The sequence below is a fragment of the Lithobates pipiens genome, unplaced genomic scaffold (genome assembly GCF_037356315.1).
Source record: "Lithobates pipiens isolate NorthernLeopardFrog02 unplaced genomic scaffold, aLitPip1_a1.2 Scaffold_16, whole genome shotgun sequence".
In the NCBI taxonomy this organism is placed as follows: Eukaryota; Metazoa; Chordata; class Amphibia; order Anura; family Ranidae; genus Lithobates; species Lithobates pipiens.
This window is the reverse complement of record NW_027507748.1, coordinates 401,453,161-401,469,675: the sequence shown is the minus strand read 5'-3', so window position 1 is coordinate 401,469,675 and position 16,515 is coordinate 401,453,161. Positions and strand designations below refer to the sequence as shown.

At 40.4% G+C, this 16,515-nt stretch overlaps 1 protein-coding gene across 6 annotated transcripts in view; it reads left to right on the top strand.

Moving 5' to 3' along the window:
- CAMKK1 (calcium/calmodulin dependent protein kinase kinase 1) overlaps nucleotides 1-16,515 on the top strand; it is a 311,605-nt gene that overhangs the window by 254,876 nt on the left and 40,214 nt on the right. For all 6 annotated transcript variants that reach the window (XM_077482348.1, XM_077482343.1, XM_077482344.1 and 3 more), the window contains exons 10-11: nucleotides 11,589-11,788; nucleotides 14,100-14,153. In XM_077482348.1, the coding sequence (XP_077338474.1) occupies nucleotides 11,589-11,788; nucleotides 14,100-14,153 (254 nt within the window). The remainder of the gene's footprint in view (nucleotides 1-11,588; nucleotides 11,789-14,099; nucleotides 14,154-16,515) is intronic.

Here is a 16,515-nt window from a genome sequence, read left to right as displayed (position 1 = left end):
TGAATCTTGGCCGGTTCAACAGGAACTGGGCGAGATTCGAACTGTGTGTGTGGGCAGGCCGAACTTACCAAGTTGATCAATCGATCAACTTGGGTACAACCAGCCTGCTACATTCACTCACAATTATGTCTAGCAGCTGCTACAGTCGATAGCAATAATCACTGTCTCCCCAGTGGGGGTGGCTTCCCCCACTTCCAACTGGGAGTATACAACTACATGGCAGAAGGGATTCCCCTGTCAGTACTGCCTGTGTTAATGGGGGGAATTACACAAATTAATTTTCTGCAACCCATGGTTGCAGGAAAAAAGTTTGCACTGTCTATGCCCCCCTATAACAGAGAAAATGAAATCTCTTTGCTGTAAACTCCTTACCTATGCTAACTACCCTGTAGAAGGAAGATGTGAATATATTTACCTATTCTCAGGGCGCTTGCGGTCTGATCATGTGCTCAGGTTCCACGGAGAGCAGAGACAGTCAACAATGGATGCCCCATAGTACGCCTATGGGTAACTCCACTGCCCAGGCATTCCAGCCATTGTCGGTGCTCTCTCCTCTCCACTCCACTGAAGCTGGCTGCTGGGGAGTTCAAGTGACTGGACCAAACTGCCCTAGCAATAGGTAAGCAAAAGCTTCTTCCTTCTACAGGGTAGTTAGTATAGGTGTTAGAAGGGGGGTAGGAAGCTTGGTTAGATCTAGCCTGGAATTCCGCTTTAAGTTTGCATGATAGCTGGATAGATTCTCTCCGGAGTTCTGATTGTTTTCTGGTTACACAATTGTCCACCTTTAAACTAAATTTGTAGCATTTTTTTTATTTATGGTTTAGATTGTTGATTGTTGAAGTTGCATAAAAGTAAATTTAAATAGAGTCATATCCTATAAACTTCTCATCTAATAGAACTTTACATTTTTGACTTTAAAGTTCAACTTTGTGAAAAAAAATGAATGCATATACTGTATGTGTACATGTACTGTAGGGGAGCATGTTACACCCTAAATATGGGTATAACATGCTCCTAAAGGTGACGTTATCCTTTAATTTTACATTTCTTTCATAATTAACAATTTTTATAATTTTTTTAAACGTTAACAAAGAACATTTCACAGAGCATTTATCGAGGGTGACATAAGACTCAATTTATAGTAACAAATCATGATTAAATAGCATACTCACAAACAGAGAAGAATTCTAATCGGACACAGATCTTTGTGGATAAAGACAAACCAAAAACCCCAATTATGTGCATACAATGGCAAACATATCGTTCTACAGATAGCACCTTGAAACAGGTGTCAAAAGGGCAACAGTTGCTCCAAAATTGTGACCATCTCCATCTAGAATGCCCTACAAAATATTACAGAATAAACAAGAAAAGAAGTGGAGGGGGAGGAAAGAAGAGATGAAGAACAAGTCAAAGAGGAGTGCAGTCAGAAAAGAAGAGAAAGGGATCCAACTCTCAAGGATACCCGATGCTGGTCAAGAGACCGGGTGACAGAAGTCCTATCACCTGTAGGTGCCAAAGCTCCCAAACCTGATTATTTAATTTTACATTTCATGTGGAGCTAAGTCCAACATGTTGTCTTCTTTTATTGAACATGGACAAAAGGAAACTAGACTTGTAAAGTAAAAAATTTGTAATTTAAGAAACCTCATATTTTCCTACAAAGCTTGGCTATGATGCTTTGTGAGAATTCAATTTTTGGACTGATGGATTAGAACCAGTAATGTTGCAATACGAAATCCCCTAGAATACAGTTCTATTAGTAAACAGAACAAGCTATGTCACTGTAGAAAAAAATTTCAGAGCATGAAATGGTGTGAGAAAAAAAGGCATTTTTCAGAATCTGTAAATTGGTTTGTGGCTCAGAGTGAGGACCAGGCCAGAATCTGCCACAGAGGAGCTATAAAGTTTCCTATGACCTTACATTACTTCCCTGGTGTCTTACATCCTAGTATACTGAAGGGTTTGGTCAGACATGACACTTTTCTTCATGAGGCATATTGTGTAATGATTCAGGGGAATAAGATGTATCAATCAGCACCCCAATTTGGCCAATTTGGAAGTGTTTTCATCATACCTAAATACACTGGAAGACTAAAATGGTTGTAGGCCATTGGTATAGATAATATTTTACATTAGTATTTTCAAGCTGGTGGAAATGGCAGCAAAATTTTAAACTTTTCAAATAGAATTTATAATGGTACGAATGCTAAATAGGATTTATAGTGCATCATCATTAATACAGTGAATTTATTGCATTCGGAAAGTATATTTTATGTTTCTTTTCATGAGGTGAATATATGTCCTTTCAATTCTTTTTTTTTTTTTTTACAAACCTTTTTTATTGAGGCAAAGGAAAATATACAGTCATTTGAAAGTACATAACATGAAATGTCTCGGAGACATTTATGGAAATCCAAATAAAGAACAAAAATTTAGAAGCATACAAAAGTCATAAAAAAAAAAAAACAGAGATCATTATTATCTGACATAATATATACCTACAAAATGTAGGGGGAAGGTATACCCGAGAGTAGTACTTATGCAAGGTCTGGTAAACTAGCTTGGCTTTTAGTTTTGTGACAGTAAAACATGCCCGTGGGTATTCCAAGCATCCCATCTACGCTCAAACAAGTGCATTTTATCAAGTAATGTATACAATATGCTCTCCATAAGCATAATCCTATCCATTCTGTTTACGGAGGACAGGGGTACTGCGAGTGCAAAGCATGTCCTTTTCAATTCTTAAGCTACCCATACACCAAGACAGAGCTTGCCAAATTAGTGCTCAAACTAGTTTTCGTATGAAAGGTCACCTAATAAACAGTAATACTTCTCCTGTTGACAATATTGCACATTTAGATATCCTGTATGAAATGATTCCAGATAACATTAAAAAAAAGTGTTTTAGATACACAAAATGCCAATGTCTATCTCCTAGAGTTCCTTTCCCTTCAAACAGCAGTTTAGTATTTTTGTGTTTGTTGTCTTCATTGAATTATGGTGTACAGGACTAACTATGTAATTAAGTAAATGCATTGCATATGAACATTTCATATTTATGGTGGGTATAAGGCAAATGATCAATGATAGCCAGTGAATACGCCTGACTAGCAGAATATCATGCTACACACATGACGGAATGAACCTCTCCTGATAGGAGAAAGGTTTCTATCTGGATTTTCAGTCTGCCAGAGTAGTTAAGTGCAGGGGTAGTGCTGGGCTTTCTCAATAAAAATCTAGTTGTACTCGGCAAAGTCAGTATCATAAAAAAGTGTATTCTGCAATGGAATTATACATACATAGGAAGCCAGCATGTAAAGTCTGTAGGCACCTGAATATTTGCATTCAAACCTTGGAAAGGTTTTGAAAGTGAAGCAAAAATCTCTACCGCATTATCTGAAAAAGATCCAATATATTGCCAGTCTAAAGCAAGGTTCATAAAGACTTTGTTGAGCGAATTTGGGGTGGGGGAACATTACTGGCCTGCACAGAGCTCTGGCCTCAACCCGATAGAACATCTTTGGGGTGAATTAGAGCGGAGACTACGAGCCAGGCCTTCTAATCACATCAGTGCCTGACCTCACAAATGCGCTTCTGGAAGAATGGTCAGACATTCCCATAGACACACTCCTAAACCTTGTAGACAGCCTTCCCAGAAGAGTTAAAGCTGTTATAGCTGCAAAGGGTGAAGCAAATCAATATTAAACCCTACAGACTTAGACTGGCCATTAAAGTTTGTTTGTGTGTGTGTGTATATATATATATATAATATATATATATATATATATATATATATATATATATATATATATATATATATATATATATATATATATATATATATATAAAGGCAGGTGTCCCAATACTTTTGGTAATATAGTGTATTTAAAAACAAAATGTAGAGTGGAAATCTGCTTTAATATGGTGTGTGATGCTTCTTATGCCGCGTACACATGATCGGACAAGTCCGCCGGACCAGAGTCCGCCGGTCAATCCGCCCGTGTGTGGGCTCCGCCGGACTTTTTCTTCCCAAACGTCCAGCGGACTTAGAAAAGTTTTGACTCAAAATTGTCCGCTCCATGGTGACCCCGCCCCTTATGATGTCACAGTGTGACATCACCCGGTGGCCCCGCCCCTTATAAGTCGGCGCACAACATGTCCCCAGCATTACGGCCGGAGACAGCATTGGAAGAAGGAAGAAGAAGAAGCAGAAGGTGGCGGAGACCGAAGACAGGGCCAACACTAGTAAAAGAGCTGGAAGAAGAAAGCGGAGGCCCGCAAGAAGAACCGAAGAGCAGGACAAGAACCCCGAAGTCGGAAGAAGACCCCCGGACGACGACGGAGAAAGCCAGGCTCCTCCGCTAGTAAAAGAGCTAGCAGAAGATAGCGGAGGAGTCCGGCGAGAAGACCCCATCAAGACGGAAGAAGGCCACCAAAGCTGTTTAATAAAGTATTTTAAAAACCTGTTTTGTGCTTTTTTTTTTCTCCCAGGTGAATGGGTAGGGGTACATTGTACCCCATACTCATTCACATAGGGTGGGGGGGCAGAATCTGGGGCCCCCCTTATTAAAGGGGGCTCCCAGATTCTGATAAGCCCCCTGCCCGCAGACCCCGACAACCAACGGCCAGGGTTACCAGGCAATGGGGCTAGTGAGGTGTCAATCTCGCCGATGGAGGCGGCGACATTGACTTCCTTTGCTAGTTCCATCTACCTGGAGCCACGTTCAAAATGTAATGGACTTTACTCCGTGTGTGGGCAAGTCCGTTCATTTCAAAAATCCGGTAGACCCCCGCCATAGTCTGGGTCCGGTGGACAATCCGCTGGAAAAGTCCGGTCGTGTGGGGGCAGGTCCGCTCATTCAGAAAGTCTGGCGGACCTCTGCTGCAAAGTCCGGCAGGTTGTCTGATGATGTTACTATGAGTGGTTGTATAAAATGCCATTGCGCCAATCTACTCAAAAGGTAGAGTAGCAATTCCTTTCATTTGTATGGCTTCTATCTGACTACATAATGATAATAATAATAATAAATAATAAATAATAATACTTTTAGGTTTGTTAATCTTTTCCAGTTTTAGGAGCCTCAACGCCTGATGTTCTACAAAAATAGCTTGTTTATTACAAGAACTTAGATGACTCAAAGTGGTTCTAAAGGCTGGAAAAAATGTTTTACCTTAACAATATATGTGAACCCTCACCTTGTAAAGCAACCCATTCAGTTTAAAATAGAAATGAAAGGCAAAACCTTTATGTATACATATAAAAAAATCAAAATACTTTTTTTTTGATCACTCTCTGTTCTCAGCTGCATCAGGAGCTCAGAGAACTAGGCAAGGAAAAACAGCAGTACACTGGTCTTCCCAGTGAATGGCTGTGCAGAGTGGGGTCGGGGGTTGAGTGTGTCAGCACAAGTTTGATAATTAGAGGAGAGTAGGCTGAGTTCTCAGCACAGCCAGAAAACTGACCATGGCATGTTCTCCTGCCTAGTGTGTCAGTTTTTAATAGGAAAGCAGAGGGACTGGCAGGAATATCAGGTATTTCATACAAAGGAAGCAATAAAAATAGAACCGAATATATAAGTACTGTTAATGGTACAGCAGGCACATATCAGAAATATAAAATGTTGGTTTAACATTATTTAAAAGGTTAAACCCCCCCCCCCCATATACAGATTTGAGCCCAATACTCGATCCAGCGCTGTCCCTATATGCAGCAGCTGTCTCTTCTCTCTCTGAACACAGAGGCAGCAGCAGGAGCCATTGGTGGAGGGACGAGGCTGAGCCACGCTGTTTGTGTGTCAATAGATGCACACAACCCGGCTCAGGTGCGAGATCACAGCTGCGCCCCCATAGGAAGAAGCTTTCAATGGTGGCACACGAAGAAGAGGAGCCTGGAGCAGTGGTAGGGGACCCAAGAAAAGGAAGTTCTGGGCCGCTCTGTGCTGTACCATTGCACAGAGCAGGTAAGTAGAACATGGTTATTATTTTTAAAAAAAAAGTCTTACAATCACTTTATCGATCAGGATACAGCTAATAAGCCTACATTATTGTCTCATACCTGTACACATAGATATCCGATTCAAAGAACATCTTCACTGCCAAGTCCCTTTTCTACAATATAAAGATAAGATCAGATTCTTTTATAGCATATTTATATTAAATCACAATTTGGGGAAGATGTTTTTTTACTTTAATATATTGTAATTTCCATGGTTGAAAGCAAAATATATATTTTATCCGTTTCTTTGTATATTTGGACAGAAGAAAAATCCATCCCTGCTTCCTGTCATATGAGGACAGGGAATGATGCCACAGCAGTACTGATTTACGTGGAATAGCACTTGCATTGGTTGCACTTATAATTTGAGACTTACAAAGTGATGTATACAGCTTAGCTGTATTCCTGGCAGCTTGTCAAGCAATCAGTTTTGTTTTCCTCAGTCATTACTGTAGGGCTGCTGGCAAGTTTTCCATTTTGACAAATGGGATTCTTATAAAGATAATTTCAGCTAATTATTATGTATGTGCATCATTCTGGTGGAGTTTTCTATTTCACCCATACTGCATTTTATGATCTAATATTATCATTGAGCAATCATGGTTTTGACATTGGGTGTGTGACAGATGTTTTACAATAATGAATTTCTTCATAAAACGGAATGCAGTTATGCAAAGAGAAAATGTAGACTCTCTGTTTATTTTTATAAACAGACTATAGTAAAAGTGCATTCAGTGTAATACTGATTTTCTTTCGTGCTCAATTAGGGTCACAGGATTCAGTAATTCTGAGACAATTGGGTTATACTGCCACCTTCAGAAAGAATTAGACACTGACACAAGAGCTACTTACCATGAAATCTGTTTCTTGTGGATTCAGAGGGGTCCAACCACTGTGTTTATCTACTCCTAGTACTGTTTTATATAATGGGACTGGGAGGGGTTATACCTGGCTGGCTAATGGCTTTTTCTTTGTCAGTGTCCAATAAGTCCTGAAGGTAGCAAGTATAACCCAATTGTCTTGGCAGTGCCGAGTCCTGTAAACTCCAAGAAAAAGATTGTACAGTACAAAGACCTTATTTTAATATTATACTAGGAAGTATAATTTTTTACTACTCCTGTATAGTTTTTTTGAGTTTGAAGAATGTTTCCAATATATGCTAAACGAGTTGCTGACGTTACATTTACTCTAATAATGACAACAAAAAATCTAGAGTGCCACATTGTGAGTACAAATTGTAATAGAAACTCATGGGGGGTGGTCCTAAAATTTGACTGTGTAGGTACAGTGTATCGTGGCTTCTGGCAGCCAAGCCTTATGCCGCGTACACACGATCGGACATCCCGACAACAAAATCCATGGGATTTTTACCGACGGATGTTGGCTCAAACTTGACTTGCATACACACGGTCACACAATGATGTCAGAAATTCTGAACGTCAAGAACGCGGTGACGTACGGCGACCCAAGAAAATTGAAGTTCGATAGTCAGTGCGGCTCTTCTACTTGATTCCAAGCATGCGTAGAACTTTGTGCTTCGGAATAGTGTAAACATGATCGGAATTTCCGACAACGGATTTTGTTGTCGGAAAATTTGAGATCCAGGTCTCAAATTTTGTGTGTCGGAAATTCTGATGGAGCCTACACATGGTCAGAGTGTCCGACAAAAAGCTCCCATTGAACATTTTCCGTCGGAAAATCCGACCGTGTATACGCGGCATTACTCTTGCTTCATTTTCAACATATACATGATTGTATGCTAGTTTGTCACTTCTGTATTATTTAAAGACAATATGATACAGTATACTGTACGTAAATGGCCTACACCTATAGCATGGCCATTTTTCAACTTTAGTCAAAGCTGCAGTTATTTATTTATTTTTCTACAGATTCCCCTTTGGTAAAGATGAACTAACTCTTTGAAGTATAATTCTTAACGTGTATATCATGCTTTGAAAGTCATAAGTGGGAACGCTCATTCCGGCAACACAATTTATTAAAGCTGGCGAGTGCAAAATCAGGCTCATTTTTTGCAAAGAAACTAATCATCTTCCAGGTTGTATTGCCAAAGATTAATTGAACAAACTGAGGTTAGAAGCTGATTGTTTTTTTATACAAAAGTTAGTCTTTATACAAAAGTTCGATTTTGCACTCTCTGCTTTAGTAAATAAACCCCCATGTCTGCAAGGAGCCTTAACAGTTAATGTCTGTAGGCTAAAACATTTTCCAGGATAAATTAAAGCATGTTAAAACAATCAAACCATACATTAAAATATAATTGAAAAAAAAAAACTGCTTATATCCCATAATGTCTAACAGAAGTTAGCCTGATTTTGTACTCTCCAGCTTTAGTAAAAAAAAAAAAACCTATGTCTGCAAGGGGCCTTAACCATTCATTTCTGTAGGCTAAAACGGTTCCCAGAATAAATGAAAGCATATTAAAACAATCAAACCATACACTAAAATATAACTGAAAAAAACTGCTTATATCCCATAATGTCCAAATTAGTCACATAGGGTATAACCAGACAAAGGGCTTCTCTAAACATTTGCATTGTCACCATTTGTGCCCAACCTATGGAGCATCGTTGGCTATAGACACCTCCAAACAGCCAACTTTTCAGGCGGCAACTGCATGGATCAGACAAGGTTTTGTAATATGTCTGATTGCACTTAACTATTGACAAACCTCAGGTGGTGGTAGCTGAAAATGCATCATAGACATTAAGTCATCAGGTCTGGTTCAATATGAGATTGGAGAATGGTCTATGGGCACCTTTAGCGCATTGATTAGTAGTGTCCTTCTTTGCCATGCTTTTTCAACTACTAGTCTTTTTTAAATTGTTGTAGTGATCCACATAATGCATGATAAGCTGCCACTTCCATATTTTAGCATCTGTTTAGCCTTGGCTGTTCTTAGGCTCGATTCACATCTATGCATGTTGCTTTTGAGCGTTTCTGAAGTGTCTTTTGCGGTGCTTGCTGCATTCTTGGACATGCATTTTGCCACGATTTGCGTTTTATTTTTTTTACACTGTATATAACTGGTTGCTAAGGAGGGGGCCTGGGGAAGCCATCCACTGCATCCTTAACAACCGATGAGTCTTCAGCTATCAGCGGGCTTCCCCACTGACAGCTGCATGTAAAAAAAAAATGTTTGCCAGCTAAAAAGAAATTGTGAAAAAAAAACACTGTGGGGTCCCCTAAGGTCTATACCAGGCCCTTGGGTCTAGTATGGATTCGGAGGAGAAGCCTGGAGGAGGAAGATGCAGGAAAAGATGGAGGAATACCAGAGGAAGCAGAAGATATTTTTAGATGCAGAAGATAAGCCGCTCGCTCGAAGACCCTGACAACCTTTGGCTAGGAAAAGGCCCTTCTTCCCATCAACATGGGGGCAAGGTGCTTTGGGGTGGAGATGCCCCAAAGCACCCATCCCCCATGTTGAGGGCATGTGGCCTGGTACGGTTCAGGAGGGGGGGCTTGCTTGTCCCCTCCCTTTCCTGACCTGCCAGGCTGCATGCTCGGATAAGGGTCTGGTATGGATTTTGGGGGGACCCACGCCATTTTTTATTTTTTGGCATGGGGGGGGGGGGAATCCTTTCCGAATCTATACTAGACCATAAGTGCCTGGTCTTTTCACAATTTTTTTTGCCAGCAATACTTTTTTTTTTTTTTTTTACATTCAGCTGTCAGTAAGGAAGCCTGCTGACAGCCGATGACTCATCAGTTGTTAAGGACGTGGCGGCCGGCTTCCCCCTCATTAGCAACCAGTTATATACAGTGAATGTACATCTAAAAAAGATGCAAATAGTGTCAAAATAACCATAAAAACGCACTACTTGCATTTTGGATGTGGGTCCATTGAAGTAATTTACATGCAAAACTTAGCATTTTGCATGGAAAAAAAAAGTCCCAGACCCTTTCCAAAAATGCAGAGACACAAAAATGCATTGATGTGAACGTGTTCCATAGGAACCCATGTTAAAAATGCATTAGTATGAATGGAGCCTTAAGGTCTGTGTGGTTGCTTTCTCTATACTGCCTTGTTCAGGGATTACAGTATGCTGTTTTCTAATGCCCCTTTTCCTTTCTTAGCCCTTGTACACATGGTCGGACATTCCAACGGAAAATGTCCGATCGGACCGCGTTGTCGGATAATCCGACCATGTGTGGGCTCCATCGGACTGTTTCCGTCGGAATATCCGACCGACAAAATTTTAGAGCTGGGCTATTCCTGTAAGCCCTTGTACACACGGTCGGACATTCCGATGGACAATGTCCGATCGGACCGTGTTGTCAGATAATCCGACAGTGTGTGGGCTCCATCGGACTGTTTCCGTCGGAGTATACGACGGACCAAGTTTTCCAGCTGGGCTATAAAATTTTCCGACAACATGATCCGATCGGACTTTGTCCGATCGTTTGTAGAGAATTCCGATCGGACAAAGTGCCACGCATGCTCAGATCAAATTCCTAGACCAAATCTATTGGCTACTAGCCTGAACGTAGTCCCGTCGTAACAAAATAACGTCATCGCGTTACGAACGATCGGATTTTCCGACAACTTTGTCCGACCGTGTGTGTATGCAACACCAGTTTCGGACAAAGTCCGTCAGACAAAATCCGACTGATTTTGTTGTCTGAATGTCCGACTGTGTGTACAAGGGATTAGACTTGTTGAGTTGACTCACACTTATGCCCCATACGGACGGTTGGATTTTCTGACGGAAAATGTGCGATCGGATCATGTTGTCAGAAAATCCGACCATGTGTGGGCTCCATCTGACTTTTTCCGTCGGATTTTCCGACGCACAAAGTTTGAGAGCAGGATCTAAAATCTTCCGACAACAAAATCCGATTGCATAAATTCCGATCGTGTGTAGACAATTCCGACAGACAAAGTGCCAAGCATGCTCAGAATAAACTAAGAGACGAAAGCTATTGGCTACTGGCCCGTTTATAGTCCCGACATACGTGTTTGACGTCACTTCGTTCAGAACGATCGGATTTTCCGACAACTTTGTGCGACCGTGTGTATGCAACACAAGTTTCGGCCAAAATCCGTCTGAAAAAATCAGACAGATTTTGTGGTCAGAATGTCCAACCGTGTGTATGGAGCATTAAATTGACTTTGTATCGTTTGAATGCACTGCATGTCAACCCCAGATTGGTTGTCAGAATTGTAATATGTCCAAAAGAAAAAAAGGACAGATCACATTACCATAACAAAATGCCATGTGGTGGTTTTTTTAGGAAGGTGAAAAGTGAGAAAAGCAGAGATTTACTGCTGGCTTGTAAGTGGTTTATAATTTTTTTTTTTCTATTGCTTTGACTTCTCAGTGGGAAAGGATCACAGTTATACTGTGTAAATATATGTAGCAATATATTTATGTGATGGTAGAATTTTTGGAAAATGATACCCTTATCTAGTTGGTTCATAGACACTACTAGATCTTAAGGGTTGTGAGTTGTTGTTTTTTTTTTTTTTTTTATGTTTTTGTTCTTTGCAGTGTTTCAGAGGTTACATTATACTTCTATTACTGAGCATGCAGTTATATTGTTTTTTGTTTGTTTTTTCAATGTATTTTAGTGCATTACCAGAAGATTATCCACAGAGACATCAAACCATCCAATTTACTTCTTGGAGATGATGGTCACATTAAAATAGCTGATTTTGGGGTGAGCAATCAGTTTGAAGGCAATGATGCACTTCTGTCAAGCACAGCGGGGACTCCAGCTTTCATGGCACCTGAGACTCTGGCAGACACTGGACAGGGGTTCAGTGGAAAGGTACAGTCTGTTCCTAGCTTACAAACAGTGTCATTAGAAAAGATTGAAATCACAAAGCTAGTAATGCATGCCGATTTTAAATATCGCAATTCCCAGCTAGTTCAACAATCCATTGTATATTTTTGAGTTTACTGTATACTTGTAAATTAACTGCTAGGCTACTCTTGTCATTTTCTGCTCCATCTTATAGATTTGTAACAGTTCTGATAAGAACGCTGTGTTTTGAAGAACTTGCATAGTGACTGCAAAGATCTGAAGGAGCTCCTCTCTCCTACACACAGCGTAGGCAGATCGCTATTTCATGGATGACTCAGTATTGATATGAATATAGTTTGACAGTTCATTTGGCATCAGTATCACCTGTATTATTTTGAGACTGAAACTCCTTACTAATATTTTTCAAAAATAATTAAATTAAGATTTGTAAACAAAATAGGGAATGAACCTAAAGAACCTAGTAAAAAAAAATTATTTTTGTGCATAAAACATAGCAGTCCGCTTCACCAAAAACCACTAGATTATGTAAACATGGGTGCTTTCCTCTTTGTCTGCGGAACATCAGTTAGGAGCTCCATTATTTAGGCACAGAAACTCAACAAGCAAGAGCCATATTATTGAATACACTTAGCGCCACCAAGGGAATGAAATGGAGGCTATAGTCAATTTTGCTTCTTACAGCATTTATCAAACATTCCCTGATGCTTCACAAAGTTCTTTCTGGAGAAAAACCTTTGTAGGATTCTCAAGGTGGCCAAAGACACCAGAGAATGGTTGGAAGTAGAAGCATAATCGAACAGTATGACAGTGTCATTTGGCACAGCTTAACCAGTTCCCGACCGGCACACGACGATGTACGTCGGCAGAATGGCATGGGCAGGCATATTGGCATACAGGTACGTCCATTTCTATATGCCGCCCTGCCATCGCGTGCGTGGCGCCGCTCGCGCGCCGGTCAGGACCCCCGTGAGTCCTGTCGCGGGTCCCGCAGACTCTATTGCCGTGGGGATACCCACGATCATCTCACAGGGAGGCTGAACGGGGAGATGACGACGTAAACGGCATCTCCCCGTTCTGCCTAGGGACAAGTGATGCTGATCTCTGCTCCATGTGATTGGAGCAGAGATCAGTGTTCACTAAAACAAAGCCCAGCCCCCCACAGTTAGTAACATGCCCCTAGGAACACTTAACCCCTACACTGCCACCCCCTGGTTAACCCCTTCACTGCCAGTGTCATTTACACAGGAATCAGTGCATTTGTATAGCACTGATTGCTGTATAAATGACAATGGTCCCAAAAATGTGTCAAAAATGTCCGATGTGTCCGCCATAATGTCGCAATAAAAATCGTTGATCGCCGCCATTACTAGTAAAAAAAAATTATTAATGAAAATGCCATAAAACTATCCCCCATTTTGTAAACGCTATAACTTTTGCGCAATCCAATCAATAATCGCTTATTGCGATTTTTTTTTTACCAAAAATATGTAGAAGAATGTGTATTTGCCTAAACTGAGGGAAAAAACAGTTTTTTTATATATTTTTGGTTGATATTTATTATAACAAAAAGTAAAAAATAATGCGTTTTTTTTCAAAATTGTCGCGCTGTTTTTGTTTATAGCGCAAAAAATAAAAACCGCAGGGGTGATCAAATACCACCAAAAGAAAGCTCTATTTGTGGGAAAAAAAAAGGACGTCAATTTTGTTTGGGAGCCACATTGCACGACCATGCAATTGTCAGTTAAAGCGACGCAGTGCCGAATCGCAATAAGTGGTCTGGTCTTGAACCAGCAAAATGGTCCGGTGTGAAAGTGGTTAAAGGGGTTGTAAACTTCTGAAATGAAAAATGAACAAATGATATCCCTATATGGTGTGTACTTGCCTCAATCCAAATCACCTAGTGAGGTTCCTGTCTGCTCTCTCTTCCCTCTGCTATCTGTTCAAGTCACTTCTGACAGGTTAAGCTGACATCACAGGATCCTGGGAGATGTTCCTGCTTCTTCTCAAGCACACATCATGTGAGTGACAGCCTCAGCTGTGCATGTTATCCTATGAGATTGTGTAGAGAGGGGGGAATGTCCATTCCCTCCCCTCAGGTCTCAGATTACACTCAGCAGCCTGCTCTCAGCTCAAAGTATTCTATTTAAAAACCAAATAAAAGCAGTAACCTATTTACAGGAAAAATGTATAACATGTGTTACCCATATATATGACTTGCCAAAAAAAGTTATGCTATTTCACCTGTTCAGTAGTCATTCATTCATTCATTCAAAAAAATAAAAAAGTTTTATTTGTCTTCATGTTGTTTTGCCAGGCACTTGACGTGTGGGCCATGGGAGTCACTCTTTACTGTTTTGTATTTGGAAAGGTAAGTAGCTTTGTACTTCTAAAGACTGTAGAAACGTGGCTTATTTGAATGTTTGATACTCACACAGTAAAAACCAAACTGCTTCCAGATCACATCTGATTTGTTTGGACCTGAGAATTGACCCTTTCACAGCCAATGATGTGTACCACACATCATGACAATGAAAGTGCTAAAACAATATCATGGCTTCAGTAACACACATGAACAAGTTTAGGTTATATCAGCAGGCTCCCAAAATTATATTACCAGCAGTAATATATTACTATTGCAGTAATCTGTTGTCGGAGAGGTAGGCAACTGATCTGACTCTGCCCTATCTGAACATGTGACACTTACCCCTTCCGAAGCTCAGTGAATTGAGGTCTGGAGCAAAGCAGGCAACACAAGAACATTGGGACCAGATCTATAAACTCAGTTCCCAAAACACAAGGCATGTAGCAATTTGTTGTGAAACATTAACTTTTGCTTACTTTTTGCATTTTTTGCTATCAATTTGAACCATTTTAACTGGACAAGTTTACTTACAAAAATATTTTGTTATAGCTTCATAAAATACCAGCAGGTTTAAGTGGCAACTGTGAGTGTCAATATGATATTTATTGAGAAAAGCAGGAAAATTAACCATTTGCAGTATCATAAAATAACAATTTGTGATCTATTCATGAGAAATAAAGGCTTTTGATATCAAAATGCTTATTTCAGATGGGGAGATATAAAATTCTAATTTATTTTTGAATTAAACATGTTTTGCATGAGCACATACTGGGAGTGCAGAGGATAATGGAATCACCCCTTAAAACAGCATCACCACTGTGCCCTTCACTCAGTGTTATCATATAAGATATAAATAATTTTCACAAATCATTTTGCCTCCTTCTCGAGTGACCGTTTTACACTCCATGTTTCCTTTTCATTGGGTGACTGCCTATATCACCTATCTAGGCACCAAAATTACCCTAAACGACGTAGACAATAGTTTTGTTACTAATTCTAAATTTTAATAAAGATGATCCCCGATGGTGGCACTTGGCAGAAATACCATACTGAAACGGACCAGTATGCCCAAGGTGTGCTATACCTGTTCCAGACCCTGGTGATGGTAATCCTAAAAAAAAATTCTAAAGGTGCGATGCAGGGAGTTCCTCCACTTTGTTTGGGCCTACTCCCATCCTACACTTAACGCATCATGCCTGGACTGCGAGGTGTGATAGTACTTTGACATCAGAAAATGCTACCAGGTGACTCACTTATCCAAAGTGATAGCCTGCTGTTGGGATTTTGATTGAAAACAATGGACATTGTTGGAACAATCCTATTCTGATATCCTGCTACGCTGCTTGCCCTGGGTTCCACTGGAATTTGCCTTGGATTTCTGGAGCCATTCCATTATAGGACCAACTCCTGTGTTCTTATGACAGAATGGGACTGAGACTGACTAGCTTCATCTCTAAATTCTTGTGATTTACCCTATTTTTGGAATAGTTCTTTGACCCCCCCCTCCCCGCAGACTTGTGGCGCTTCCAGCAATTGCTTCATTATCTGTTTTCAAAGGGGAAATTTCCTCAAATTCAGCCACCCTTTTGAGAGTGTCTACTTGGCCTCCAGACCATCCTCAGCATACAAATGTTTGATTTAGCGGTCAGATTATTTTACACCTCCACTCTTGCTAAAATGGCAGAGGGACCTTGAAACTACCCTTTCTCTTGCTAAAAGGGAAGATTTCCTCTACTTTGCTCAGTACTCCTCTATAGCAAATAAATGCCAGGAACTGAGGTATAATGTCTTGACCAGATGGTATAAAGTCCCACAAGTCCTATAAAAATTATTCCACCAGACATCTGACATTTGCTGGCACTCCAGGAAGAAGTAAGTAAACTTCTAAATATATTCTGGACATGCAATAATCTCCTTTGGTCCCTTAAGGGCCATCATCAAACAATTGGCAGACTGTGACCTGGAGACTGATCCAGCAAAATATGTGCTCTATTTCTCACATACAAGAAAACTATAATGATTTATTTCCTGAATGCAGCAAAGGCATACATTCCTGCCCTCTGGAAATGCCCCCCCCCCCCGACACTTATAATCTGGTTCTCTAGGGTCACATGGAAAGCGTCACAGCTACTCTTAAAGGGAAAGGATGAAAAGTTCAGATGCACATGGTCCTATTGGACAATGTTTACATGCATTGCTGGCAGGTGTGGATTAACACTTTAGGACCCTATTCCTTATGACTGAGATATGGGAGTGATGGCCTGGGATACTTCTTTCCTTTACTTTCCCCTTTCTCTTTCCCCTTTTCCTGCTTTCCCCTTCTTTTATACCCTGCTATCTATCTTCTTTCTTTCTTTTTTTTTTTTAC